Here is a 14,816-nt window from a genome sequence, read left to right as displayed (position 1 = left end):
ATCTTATTCCTGACAGGGTCATAGTCAAAGTGGAAGTTTTCTCCTCCCTTCAGAGAAAGGTACCTCCTTCTTTGATGGTCCCATTCTTTCTACTGGGATCACTCTCGCAGAGATCATTCATTTAGACCTTCTTCTTCTTCCTCTTCTTCTTCTTCTCTCCTCCTCCTCCTCCTCCTCCTTCTTCTTTTTTGCAAGAATGTCTTGGCTTGCCATGCCTAAAATACTCTGATGGGCTCTTCAGCCAGATCCGAATGCCTTAAGGGCTGATTCTGAGGCCAAAGTGCTATTTAAGACATCTGCCATTCTATGAGTCCGCTGTGTATCCCACTTCCCATGTTGGATCGTTCTCTCCTTTTTTTATTCTATCAGTTAGTATTCGCAGACACTAGTCTTGTTTGTGTGATCCCTTTGACTCTTAGACCTATCAGTGTGATCAGTTGTGAACTGAAATTGATCATTTGGACTAGTGAGATGGCATTGGTACATGCCATCTTGATGGGATTGTATTGGAATCCCCTGGCACATTTCTAACTCCAGCATTTGGGGCAACTCCAATTGAACATGTCCCAAATCGTACATCTCCTCCCTCTCTTATTCCCACTCTTATATTTACAGGGATCACTTTTCAGTTAAAAATTTAAACACCTAAGAATAATTGTGTGATAATTAAAGAGTTCAACCAATAGTACTAGAACAAAAAAAATACTAAAAGGGATAAAGCATTAAATTGTACATAAACAGTCAGGACAAGTGCTGATCAAGTCACTGTTTCTCGTAGTGTCCATTTCACTTCAATAAGTTTCCCCTTTGGTGTTCAGTTAGTTGTCGCAGATCAGGGAGAACATATGATATTTGTCCCTTTGGGACTGGCTTAATTCACTCAGCATAATGCTTTCCAGATTATTCCATCTTGTTGCAAATGATCGGGTTTCATTGTTTTTGACTGCTGTATAGTATTCTATAGAGTACATGTCCCATAATTTCTTTATTCAGTCTACTGTTGATGGGCATTTGGGTTGGTTCCAGGTCTTAGCTATTGTGAATTGAGCTGCAATAAACATTAGGGTGCAGACCGCTTTTTTGTTTGCCAATTTAAATTCCTTTGGGTAAATTCCAAGGAGTGGGATGGCTGGGTCGAACGGTAGGGTTATCTTCAGGTTTCTGAGGAATCTCCAGACTGACTTCCATAGTGGCTTAACCAGTTTGCATTCCCACCAACAGTGGGTTAGTGTCCCTTTTTCCCCACATCCTCTCCAGTATCTATTGTTGGTAGATTTCTGAATGTGAGCCATTCTAACTGGGGTGAGGTGAAACCTCATTGTGGTTTTGATTTGCATTTCCCTGATTGCTAGTGACCTTGAACATTTTTTCATGTGCCTGTTGGCCATTTGGATTTCCTCTTTTGAAAAATGTCTATTGAGGTCCTTGGCCCATCTCTTAAGTGGGTTGTTTGTTTTGATGTTGTGGAGTTTCTTGATTTCTTTGTAGATTCTGGTTATCAACCCTTTATCTGTTGCATAGTTTGCAAATATTTTTTCCCATTCTATCGGTTGCCTCTTCACTCTCCTGACTGTTTCTTTTGCAGTACAGAAACTTCTCAATTTGATGCAATCCCAAATGTTAATTTTGGCTTTGACTGCCTGTGCTTCCGGGGTCTTTTCCAGGAAGTCTTTGCCGGAACCTATATCTTGCAGGGTTTCTCCAATGTTCTCTAATAATTTGATGGTGTCAGGTCGTAGATTTAAGTCTTTAATCCATGTTGAGTGGATTTTTCTATAAGTTGGGGTCTTGCTTCATGCTTCTGCACGTTGAAATCCAGTTTTCCCAGCACCATTTATTGAATAGACTGTCCTTACTCCAGGGATTGGTTTTAGATCCTTGATCAAATAGAAGTTGGCTTTAGATGTTTGGGTTGATTTCTGGTGTTTCTATTCTGTTCCATTGGTCTATCCATCTGTTTCTGTACCAGTACCATGCTGTTTTGATTACAACTGCCCTGCTGTATGTCCTGAAATCTGGTATTGTGATGCCTCCGGCTTTGTTTTTGTTGTACAAGATTGCTTTAACTATTCGAGGTCTCCTGTGTCTCCATGTGAATTTCAGCATCATTTTTTCCAGATCTGAGAAGAAGATCTTTGGTATTTTGATTGGCATTGCATTGACTCTGTAAATTACTTTTGGGAGAATGGACATTTTGATGATATTCATTCTTCCAATCCATGAGCATGGAAGATTTTTCCATTTTTTGGTATCCTCTTCTATTTCTTTCTTTAAGGTTTTGTAATTCTCATTGTAGAGATTTTTAACGTCCTTAGTTAAGCTTATTCCAAGGCATTTGATTGTTTTTGTAGCTATTGTGAATGGGATTGATCTTAGAAATTCTTTCTCAGCCATGGCATTGCCTGTGTATACAAAGGCTGTTGATTTTTGTGCATTGATTTTATATCCTGCTACTTTGCCAAAATCTTCTATGAGTTCCAATATTCTATTAGTAGAGTTCTTTGGATCCCCTAAATAAAGAATCAAATCATCTGCAAAGAGGAATTGTTTGAGTTCTTCCTTCCCAATTTGTATCTCTTTAATTTCTTTTTCTTGCCTGATGGCTCTGGCTAGAACCTCCAGAACTATATTGAATAGCAGTGGTGAGAGTGGACATCCCTGTCTGGTACCAGATCTCAGTGGAAATGCTTCCAACTTTTCCCCATTCAATAGGATGTTGGCTGTGTTTTTTTCATAAATTGCTTTGATTGTATTGAGGAATGTTCCTTCCAAACCCAGTTTGCTTAGAGTTTTCATCATGAAAGGGTGTTGTATTTTATCAAATGCCTCTTGGCTTCTATTGAGATAATCATATGGTTTTTCTTCTGCAGTCTGTTAATTTGGTGTATCATGTTGATTGTTTTGGGAACATTGAACCATCCCTGCATACCAGGGATAAATCCCTGCAAATACTTCCATTTGGTAGAAATGATTCAGTACAAATGAATATTACAGCTTGATGCTTGTGAGTTCTAACTCTAAGTGTTCTTTTAGTCCAGATCTTATAGAGCAATTAAGACATCTATAACAGCATTTTTTGAAATATATTGTAAAATAATAAAAGGTAACATAATTAAAATTAAAAAAAAGAAATATTACTTGACTAAACTTTTCTTAGAACCTTTATGGGTAAAAGAAATCAGATTAGCCAATTAAAGATATGTTTTGAAAATACAGGCACATTACACTTAGTAGTGAAAAGTGCAATCTTCTACACCAATGAAAGCATTGAGAAGAGCTTTGTATTAGATATGCTAGCCAACAAATTAGAAAAAATTAAGAAAGCTTATGAAAATATAAATAAAGGGTATGAAGTGAATTTGAATATCTTTCAGGTGATATGTTTATCTATGGACATTCTAAAGTAATTCATTAAGAAATAAATATAAATTGTATTAAATGGTATGACTAAATTTAGCAAAGTTGCCAAATATGTTCATGTCAAGCTACTCATGAGTAACTACTAATTAAAAGATGATATTATATACTGAATTTTATAGTAGCAATTAATGATAGAAAGTTTGCATATAAATCTAAGATATATTTTATTGGGACATTTATTAAATTGTAATGACATGATAAAATATTGAAATATATATCTAGACACACACATGTTCAAAGTTCTTATGTAGGTAGAATCAATTTTATAAGGTACTTATGGTGTTCAAATCCTGTGCCCAATACATTCCCAAGAAGACTACAAGTGATTTCAGAAATATCTATAAAAAAAACTTGGTAAGAGAAGCATTGATAAAAGACTTTGCTTTAGAGATACACTTGATAAATATTCATAATAAATTAAAAAGCTCAAGTGTGAAAGCTGTGAAAGATACAAATTTAAATCTATGTATACTCTAAAAGATTATTTTTGGAAAGTATAGAATAATTTATGCCTTATAATTCCTTAGAATTGTTTGGACAGCCAGTGAAACACATAGGTGCTGTGGTAGTACTAGCATCCTATGCATTTGTTTTAATGAGATTGCTCACAACAGAGCCATATATACATACTAGTTGTCAACATCTAATTTTTAGGAATTGCTAAACTTCCTGTGGGTTCCTTGGAAAACTGGAAAGTTTTTGAAAGGAAATTTTTGGAAAAAACTATGCATTAATTCCTTTAAATCTTTATACAAAGGTTTAATAATTTTGTTAATGTAAATCCTGAATGGTAATGAAGCATGAAAGTTCTCTCCAAGTGACTGAGCTCCATGTGAAGACGCAGACATTTTCAGTGTGTTCTCTGTATTAGATTTTCCTAGCTGACACCTAAACCTCACAAGCTAAAATTGTGTAGAGGTTATACAAAGCAAAAACTGCAAATAATGAAAGCAAATATGTCTTCATTTGTATGCTTGCAAGTGAGAATTCAGCTTTCACCCCACCGTGGTCAATGAAATATTCACCAACCCATGGCAAGATTATAAAATAAAGGAATAGGGGATCTTTTCAGCTGTATTTGGAATAACACATATTTGACATAAACACAGCATTGAACTCATTCAGTAGCAAACCTCACATTGGCCACAAAACTTAAAACAAGAACTTAACTGCACATCCAGAAATCAGGTACTGGCAGAACTTTAGATCAATGTTTTAAGGAATCTTAACTAAATATTGGGCTTCCTTTTGTTTCCCCAGACATGAATTATTTATGAATGAACATTGTCTCCATCCTGGTAATGACAGGATATATTTTATTATAGTGTGTTTACCTGTGAATAATGTAAACTAACTCACAACTAACACAATTATATGACTAAGTTTAAACATCAGTAATAACTAATTGGAACATGATATTTGGAACTTAACTTCTTCACATTAGCAATTTAAACTATAAAATCCCTGTAAAATTATTCAGATATATCAGATTTTATTGTGATATTAGTAAATTGTACTTAATCATGAAGAAGATGTGATTAAATGTAGATGTATTAAGTGTGTGTGTGTGTATATATATATATATATACAAACAATTTCCTGAGTTGCCAATTGTGTCCAAATCCTTATGTCCAATAAAATTACAATCAAATTATCAATTGATTTCAGGAATGTTAATAGCATTTATGAATATTTTAATTAAACAATAAATAGCTAAATATTAAATACTCTCAGGAAAGGATCCTTTGTAAGCTTCCTAAGCTGAAGAGATATGCTTGATACATATTAATAGTGGATCTTAAAAGCCTTAATGTGAAGGAACAGCATTTAAACTTACACAAGCTCTCAGAGGTTCATTTTTTTATCTTTTGGAGTATAGAATAAAAATCCATGCCTTATAGTTTATTAGAATTTTCTGGATACAAGTGAAAAATCATCAGGGCTGCTGGTGAGAGTGGTGGCATCTGTGTGGGTCTGTGACTTTGTTCTCATTAAAACTATATTGACATACTAGGTGTCAGCACACAATATTATGGAATGTTAGCCTTCCTTTGAGTTTCTTGGGAAATTCAGAATCTGCAAACTAAAGGAAATTAGCATATGAAACAATTATTTGTACCCCAGTGTTTATTGGAGCTCAATTCACAATATCTAAGATACGGATCTAACCAGATATCCACCAACTGTTGACTAGATAAAGAAAATGTGGTATATATGCCCTTGGAATAATACTCAGCCATAAAAAAGAATGAAATTCTGTCTTGTGCAACAAAAAGGATGCAATTGGGAACCATTATACTTAGTGTAATAAGCCAGTCACCCAAAGACACATATTATGTGTTTTCTCTGATATGTGGCAGTTAATATAGAAAATAAAGTCATGTACAAGAATGAAATATACATCTTGTGATATGATTATTGCTTTTAGCCCTTGTTTATACTCCTGTGGAACTGTGGTCTTTCTACTTTTTACTTGTTGAATATTTTGATTATGGTGCATTAAGCCTGTGACTATAGAGTAGATTGAAATTATCTCTTTGCAAAAATTAAAAAGAAACAAAGGAGGAGAATTGAGGGAGGGAGTGAAGTATGGTTATCTTCTTAGAATTGTACCTATGAAATACTTGAAATCTGTTCTTTTATATTAATAATTTTTAACAAATATATTGAAATGTTATTTCTAAGTATCAATTCCCTTAAAGAGTTTCTACATAGATCGAATGTCTTTGTTAGTATATATCCTCAGTGACAGTGAACTAGTAAAGCCATCTCCAGAGGAAGAAGGTCCATCAACCAATTTTGACATTTTCTGCAAGTTGTATGTGTTAGGTTTTCAAATTTTATTAGTTGATACTAAAGATTCATGAACCCAAATTGTGTGGAGATTAGACAACGCAAAAGCTGCAAGAATTGTAAGATAATAAAAGTTCACTTGCATGCTCACAAATGAGAATTCACTTTTCATTCTAATGTCAGCTATGAAAGACTCCTGCCCAAGATAAGGATGTGAAGCATACGAATAGAAGTTCTAATCTGTTTTAAGAACAACACTGCTTTCCTTAAATACAGCATTGAGCTCATACATTAGCAAACATTGATAATTTCTGCTTCATATTGGCCACAGAATTTAAAAGGATGATGTTTCCCATTTGTAAATCATATACTGGTAGAAATATAGGCTGGCATATTAGGTAACTTTAATTAAGCCAGTGATATAGGTTTTCTGTAGGATCTGTTCTTGAAAATTCTGTCATTTTGTTCAAACATCTGTCATTTTGGCAAACATCATCACCCGGGTCAAGAGACAAAAGATCCTTCTCACTGTTTTAGTAGTCTACAGAATGGCTTTGTTTTGGGTCATATTAAAATATTTGCATTCAACTGTGTTTAATCCAGATTTTTATATTTAGAAAAGCAAGAAATATTATCCATAATGCCTGGATAATAACCAACCATTTCAACATCTGGATTGCTTCTATCCTCAGTATATTTTATTTGATCATTTGCTCAGAATAGCTAACTTCTCCAATTTTTCTCTACCTAAAGGGAAACATTAAGAGTGTGATTCTTGGGGCCTGTACTGTAGCATAGTGGGTAAAGTGGCCACCTGCAGTGCCAGCATCCCATATGGGTGTCGGTTGGAGTCCTGGCTGCTCCACTTCTGATCCAGCTCTCTGCTGTGGCCTGGGAAAGCAGTAGAAGATGGCCCAAGTCCTTGGGCCCCTGCACCTATGTAGGAGACCTGGAGGAAGCTCCTGGCTTCGGATTGGTGCAGCTCTGGCCATTGTGGCCAACTGGGGAGTGAACCAGCGGACTGGAAGACCTCTTTCTCTGCCTCTCCTCTCTCTGTGTAACTCTGACTTTCAAATAAGTAAATAAATCTTTAAAAAAGTCTGATTCTTTTGGTACACTTGGAGAGTTTTGTAGCTTTGCTGTGTCTTCCCAAAGTGAACATCATGGAAGATACCATAAGGGTGAATGGCATAAAGGAACCGTGGCAGGGAAGGCCAACTTGGCAGACATTGGACACTTCTCAAATATTACTTTTCATTGTAGTAAACATCATACCCTTTAGTAAACCATGGATGTTTTCTTATGTTAATCTACCCTCAGTATAAACATGTCAGGAAGATACTTCATAGCAGAGTCTCAAGATTTCATCACCGAGGTCCATGACACAGCCCTGCAAACTGTGGTCTCCTTCTTGCTGTTGATCATTTACTCTCTGCTCATAATTGTTATCAGTTGGGTTGTCTAAATCCTGCTGAGTAAACCAGTTTATTTGCCTACCATTGGATTCATCTCCCCTTCAAGTCATTCATTTGTTCTGATTTTGGGAAACGGAAGCAGCCCTTTCTACTGATGCTTTGGCATTTGAAGTGCTGGCTGAAATATTGGAAGCATTCAACTCCATGCATCAGTATCAGGGACATAGCATGTTGTCTAACAGAAGAAACTGATGCCATCTACAACAATTTGTGTGTGCTGCTCCTGGGAAACGATAATTAGAGACATATCTGTATTTGGGTGCCATATATAGTCATCAGCACCCGATTTTGCTTTATTACACTTATTAAGGATTCCATGGGGGCTGACACTGTAGCATTGCAAGTAAACAATTTCATGGGAAGCTTGGAAGCTTTTAGTAGTAAAACTTGGAAAGCATATGCATTTAAACATTGCTACACTGATCTCATATCTTCTTAAAAAAATAAATCCTCAGTGGCAATAATCAAGATTCTCTCCAGAGAATCTCTCCACCAATTTGGATTTTTTCTATGTGTTCTGTGAGTTAGGTTTTCTAGTTTTCCTAGCTGACACCTAAACTTCAACAGCCCAAATGATGTAGAGGTTATACAAGGCAAAAACTACAAATCATGAAACAGGATACATCTTCATTTGCATCCTCATGAATAAGAATTCAGCTTTTATCCCAACATCAGCTATGAAAGATGAGAGCCCACAGCAAGGATATGAAATATGTAAATAGGATTCCTTTTGAATGTTTTCAGAATAACAATGTTTTCCATAAACACAGCTTTGAACTAATTCCTTAGCATGACTGTAGCTTCCTGCCTGATATTGGCCACAGAATTTAAAGGGAAAGAAGAAATTTACTGCACATCAGGCATGTACTGGTAGAACTTTACATCAGAATATTAAGGGAACTTGATAAGCCTATGATACAGCTTGACCCTTTTCCCCCTAAGTATGTTAAGTTTACTATTGAGCCATTCTGATAATTGCTGAATTTCTTCTAAGAATTTTGTCAATGTCTTCATAGCAATGGTGAACTGCATTGACTAGGTCAAGAAACAAAAGAAATCTTCAGCTGATCAGTTTCTCACTACACTGTCAGTCATCAGAATTGCTTTTCTGTGGATCATATTAATATACTGGTATCTTAATTCAGCTTTATACAGTGGACAAATAACATTTATTATCTATATTCTCTGAGCAGCAACCAACCATTTATCATGTTGCTTGCTACTATCCTCAGTGTGTTTCATTTGCTAAAATATAGTTTCTCAAACTTTATTTTTTCTACCTAAAGAGGAATGTTAACAGTGTGATTCTGGTAGTGCTGGTTGGGACTTCAGTGATTTAATTTTGTCGCCTTACAGTGATAAACGTGGAGGCAAGCACGAGGCTGAGTAAATATGAAAGGAATGTGACTTGTAAGAGCAACTTGAGTGGCATCATAAACTATTCAACTATGACTGTTTTCTTGGTAGTAAACCTGATACAGCCTGATTTGTCTGTTAATCTATCCCACGTGCTGTTTGCAAAGGATCCCAAGATCTCAGCATATGATCCATGAAAAAGTCATATTAACTGTGGTCTCCTTCCTCTTTCTATGTACCATTTACTATCTGCATTATTTCAGTTTGAACTTCTAACAGTCTACTGAGTAACCTACTTTCTCAATTTGCCAAATTATTCAGTTCATCTATCCTTCTCACCATTCATTTGTCTTGCTTTGTTGAAGGCCTTTATGTTGATTTTTCAAAATGTGAGATGCTGGGAGCAAGACTGGAAACCTTCAGCCCCATTGATCAATACCAGAAACACCACGTGTCTTCTAACAGAAAACAAACTTGTGGCATCTCTTTAGGCATCATACTTGCTGGTTTTACTATGGTATATGCATTTCTGTAATTGTTAAAGGAAAATCTAAGCTGTTATATAAAGGGATATACATATAAGTGCATGCAAAACATTTTAAAAAATTCATAATGTGTCCTTATTCAAATTGACTAAGTATCAAATAGTATAAGGTAAAAATTTTTTTTTAATTTTTTTGACAGGCAGAGTGGACAGTGAGAGACAGAGAGACAGAGAGAAAGGTCTTCCTTTTGCCGTTGGTTCACCCTCTAATGGCCGCCGTGGCCAGTGCGCTGTGGCCGGCGCACCATGCTGATCCAATGGCAGGAGCCAGGTACTTATCCTGGTCTCCCATGGGGTGCAGGGCCCAAGGACTTGGCCCATCCTCCACTGCACTCCCTGGCCACAGCAGAGAGCTGGCCTGGAAGAGGGGCAACCGGGACAGAATCCGGCGCCCCGACCGGGACTAGAACCCGGTGTACCAGCGCCACAAGGCGGAGGATTAGCCTAGTGAGCCGCGGCGCCGGCCAGTAAAATTATTTTTAATCAATGTCTTAAGAACTGTCACAACACTAAGCATGTGGTAGATACCCAATAAAAACTGAATGAGATTTGAATGTCAATAATGTTTGTGTATTTATATGTGTATATATAAGCAATTATAAAAAGCAATATGATATGAAAGTGTTTTTCTCAGTACTTTGTGACATCACAAGATTATCAGAACCTTTGATTCTGTATGGGAAGAACATTGTATTATAAATGGAAAGGTCTCTATATAGACCTAATTCAGAACATAGGAAGTTTCATATACCAATTTGGATTCCTGTTGCATGCTCTATATTTTCAAATTTTATGATGCTGTTGTCCAGAATATGAATTTCCATAATAAAATACATTAACAAGGCAAAAGAGCAAAACAATGAAAAAAACCTCTTCATTTGTATCTTAGCAAATGAGACATCAGTATTTCCTTCATCATGGGCTACAAAAGACTTTCCTCTACTGTGTGTAATGCTCAAAGGATCTAGTGAAACTCAGCTATCCTTTCTGAGAAAACACAAAAACTTTTCAGGAAGAGAAATATGAATGAATCATTAGCAAATCTTTATGTTTTTTGGCTTCACATAATATATATGAGGTTTTTAGAAGGAGAATACTATCGCATTTTCAGGAATCAGAATTGGATATCATTTTAGATAATTGCTTTAAGAAATCTTTAGTATTAATATCAGATATTGTGACCATCTGTTATAGGCAATGGATAATGCAATTTTGAGTATAATGACAGCTATTCTAAGTTTGGAATTCATAATTGGAAATGTAGGCAATGGATTCATCGCACTTGTGAACTGCATTGACTGGATCAAGAGAAGAAATATCTCTACAGTTGATCGAATCCTCACTGCTTTGTCATTCACCAGAATTGGCTTGATCTGGTTCGTATTCCTAAGTAGGGTTGCTTCTGGGCATTATATAGCTTTAATTTTGACTGGAGAAATGTCAAAAATGATTAATATTATCTGGACAGTGGTTCATCATTTTAGCATCTGGCTAGCTACAAATCTTAGCATATTTTATTTTCTCAAGATAGCCAATTTTACCAATTCTACTTTTCTCTACCTAAAATGGAGAGTTTCAAAGGTGCTTTTGGTGACACTACTTGTATCTTTGATCATCCTGTTATTAAATATCTCACTAATTAACATGCATATTGATGTATGGGTTGATGGGCACGACAGAAACATGACTTGCAGTTCCAGTTTGAAGGAGTGTGCACACTTTCTCAGGCGTCTTTTATTCACCAACATTATGTTCACGTTCATACCCTTCACCATTTCCCTGATAATTTTCCTCCTACTCATCTTCTCCCTGTGGAGACATCTCAGGAAGTTGCAGCTCAATGTCACAGGATCCAGAGACACCAGTACTACTGCTCACTTACAAAGCCTACTGATTGTGATTGTCTTCCTCCTATTAAGTGCCATTTTCTTTCTGTCTCTTGTCATGCAAGTTTTGTTTTCTGAGTTGATGGAAAAAAATCTAACAACTATGATTTGTCAGATTTTTGGAATGGCTTATCCTGTAGGTCACTCATGCATCCTTATTGTAGGAAACAGGAAACTGAGACAAGCATTGCTGTCAGTACTGTGGTGGCTGAAGTTTAGATTCAAAGATGCTGAGTTCCTCACTCCATAGATCACAGAAAGAATCATCTTGCTTATTCTAAATGAAAATCAGTCATGAGGAATTCTTGTATACTGTAAATTTTCATTTTCCATATCTTTATTTGTGTGGCAATCTTGTGAATTTTGCTAAAGTATGTTTTCATAAACACTATCCAAAATATTATAGCTTCTTAGAATATATGGGTGTACAAAATTGTGTTACTATAGTTATAAGCAGAGGAAATGAATGCTTACTGCTTAAATGTAAGAATTCTTTATAGTACCAAGTGATATGTTTTATTTTATTTTATTTATTAACCTTTTTGAGATTTCAAATTTAGAATTCTGTAATCTGTTTATGGATATGAAATATAGTTACCAAAATAGATCTTTGTAATTTTATATACAATGGAACAAGTTACTAAGTTATATTTTGTATGTATAATTTCAGATAAGAAGTAAGGAATAAAATACAGACTATTGGAAAATTCACATACTAAATCTGTTGTTTCATATACAACATAAATTTAAAAATTATTTTTAGAAATTGGCTCAAAATAGTGAGTCAGCCTTATTCCAATTACTCTGTCTATATTACTCATTTCAGTTTCTAGAATTCTTGGATGTATTTATCATTATTAGGAATGCATAATTTTCATTTGAAAATGCCTTGTACTTTTAAGTGCAGTTTTTAAGTATGAACTACAATATAATTTGTTGTTAATATTGACTGTATAGCAGAAATGAAAATTAATATAATGATCTATGCAAAAAATTTATGATCAAAATATGTAATAAGAGAACAGTAATCATAGTTCTATGCTCTGTGTCTCATGTTGTTAAATCTTCAGTATAATACAATTCTGTATAGTTTTAAATGAAGCATTGTTCACTCATGTTCTATTTTCACAAAGAAATCTCTTCGAACTGCAGGCTTAGTGTTTGGAATGGATTTTCTTCTTCTCCTGTTGTAGCTCATTCATGCATTAATCACTGACCTAAATTATGTTGACCATCTTTTCTGTGTGTTTGTGGAGGCATTTTCGGTAAGAAACATACATCATAAAGTAAGCAGCAGAGCATGTTTCAAGTGCTTGGACTCTGCCACTCATGTGGGAGATCCACATGGAGTTCCAGGCTCCTGGTTTCCTGTTGGTCAGCCCTGACTGTTGCTGCCCTTAGGAGCATGAACTGCTTAATGGAAAATCTCTCTGCTTCTCCCTCTCTCTCTGTAACTCTGCCTTCCAAATAGGTAAATTTTTAAAGTAAATAAATGACTCCAAATCATTAAATGAATTAACTTACAAGATAAAAGGCAGAAATACTAATAGTTTTATAGTCTTCCATCTGCTGGTTCATTCCCCAAATGGCTGCAATGGCTGGAACTGGGCTGATAGAAAGCCAGGAGCCAAGAGCTTCCTCCCAGTCTCCCACTTGGATAGAGGGTCACAAGGACTTGACCCATCTTCCATTGCTTTTCCAGGCACATTAGCAGGAAGCTGGATCAAAAGTGGAGCAGCCAGGACTCGGACCAGTGCTCATATGGGATGCTGGCACTACAGGTGGCAGCTTTACCCACCACACCATAGCTCCGGTCCCAAGAAATATTTTTAATTGCATGTGTAATAACCAACCACCTGGCTTGCTTCTAGCTTAAGCACGTTTTTATTTATTAAAAATATTCAAGTTCTCCAAACTTATTTTTCCTCTAATGGAGAGTATTAAAAACACAGATTTGGTGATACTGTTGGGGATATTACTTTAAAAACACAAACTCAGCTTTTACTGCTAAGAATGCATGGTAGTATATGGACAAATGAATATGAAGTAAACATGCTAGATGAAAATGAGTGCCAGGTTACATGTTTCAAATATGACTGAATTCTCCACAGCAAATTTTATGACATTTACTGTGTACCTGGTATCTTTTCTGCTGTTTACTTTTCTCGGTGCAAACATCTCAGGAAGCTTCAACTTCATGGCAAAGAATTCCAGGATCCCAGCACCAAAATCCATGTAAAGCACCTGCAAATGATATCCCCCATGTTGCTGTTTGCCATATATGTCCTGATTCTAATCATTTCAACTTGGCTAAGAGTCTGCAAAACAGCTCCTCATGTTTTGCCTGGCTATTCGAATCATATGTATTTCAAGCCACTCCACTCCTCAGTCATGATCTTCTGTTCCTGCAGTTACTGAGGTGTGGGCTTAGTGAAAAGCAATAAGAAGGTTGTGTCTCGTTAGCAGAAAATAAACTGATGAGTCTGTAAATCTTGTTGCTGTTGACAGACATTAAATGATAGTGACTTAATGGTACAGAAAAGGGGGATTAAATATAAACAAGTAAAAATAGTACAAGTAGCTAAAAGGCTTAGAAAATCCAAGTTTTATGATTGTTAAAGAAAATTCATGAAGAAAAACCATGATTGTGACTTATGAATAATGATATCAAAAGTTTCAGTACCGGCTGGCACCGCGGCTCACTAGGCTAATCCTCCGCCTGCGGCGCCAGCATCCCAGAGTTCTAGTCCTGGTCGGGGCACCAGATTCTGTCCCAGTTGCTCCTCTTCCAGTCCAGCTCTCTGCTGTGGCCCGGGAGTGCAGTGGAGGATGGCTCAGGTCCTTGGGCCCTGCACCCACATGGGAGACCAGGAGGAAGCACCTGGCTCCTGGCTTTGGATCGGTGCAGCGTGCCGGCGGAAGCGGCCATTGGAGGGTGAACCAACGGAAAAAGGAAGACCTCTCTCTCTCTCTCTCTCCCCCCCACTAACTCTGCCTGTCAAAAAAAAAAAAAAAAAAAAAGCTTCAGTATGAAGGATTTTTTATAAGAAAAAGCATATAAATTCAAAAGTGATAAAGTGTATAAGGTTTAATTTCAAAGAGAAATTTCTGAAATTTAAAGGTATTTTGTTTGATATGTCTTAATTTTCTCCTTCATTCAGGTTCATTTGTTTGGGGATGATAAAAACACTTAAAATATACAATATGTAGATAGATGTATTACTAGGCAGAAAAGTCTCAATTTTTGCTTAACTGGAACTATTTATCCTTTGTAAACTGTTAATACTATCATACATAATATATGTATAATTGATAATACTCATATTTTGTAATTCAGATATT

The 14,816-nt window shown here is 36.1% G+C and overlaps 1 protein-coding gene across 1 annotated transcript; it reads left to right on the top strand.

Annotated features, from left to right (window-relative positions):
* Positions 1 to 10,785: 10,785 nt before the first annotated feature.
* On the top strand, positions 10,786 to 11,724 carry LOC138843653 (taste receptor type 2 member 14-like). Its single transcript, XM_070048350.1, has one exon. The coding sequence runs from the start codon at positions 10,786 to 10,788 to the stop codon at positions 11,722 to 11,724; it is 939 nt and encodes a 312-aa protein (XP_069904451.1).
* Positions 11,725 to 14,816: the final 3,092 nt, after the last annotated feature.

This window comes from Oryctolagus cuniculus, chromosome 9 (assembly GCF_964237555.1).
Source record: "Oryctolagus cuniculus chromosome 9, mOryCun1.1, whole genome shotgun sequence".
Classification (NCBI taxonomy): Eukaryota; Metazoa; Chordata; class Mammalia; order Lagomorpha; family Leporidae; genus Oryctolagus; species Oryctolagus cuniculus.
Note: the sequence above shows the minus strand (reverse complement) of the source record. Positions and strands in the feature narration are given on the sequence as shown.

Excerpts from the sequence above, each read along its gene's own strand:
- LOC138843653 (XM_070048350.1), top strand. The coding sequence starts at position 10,786 with ATGGATAATGCAATTTTGAGTATAATGACAGCTATTCTAAGTTTGGAA.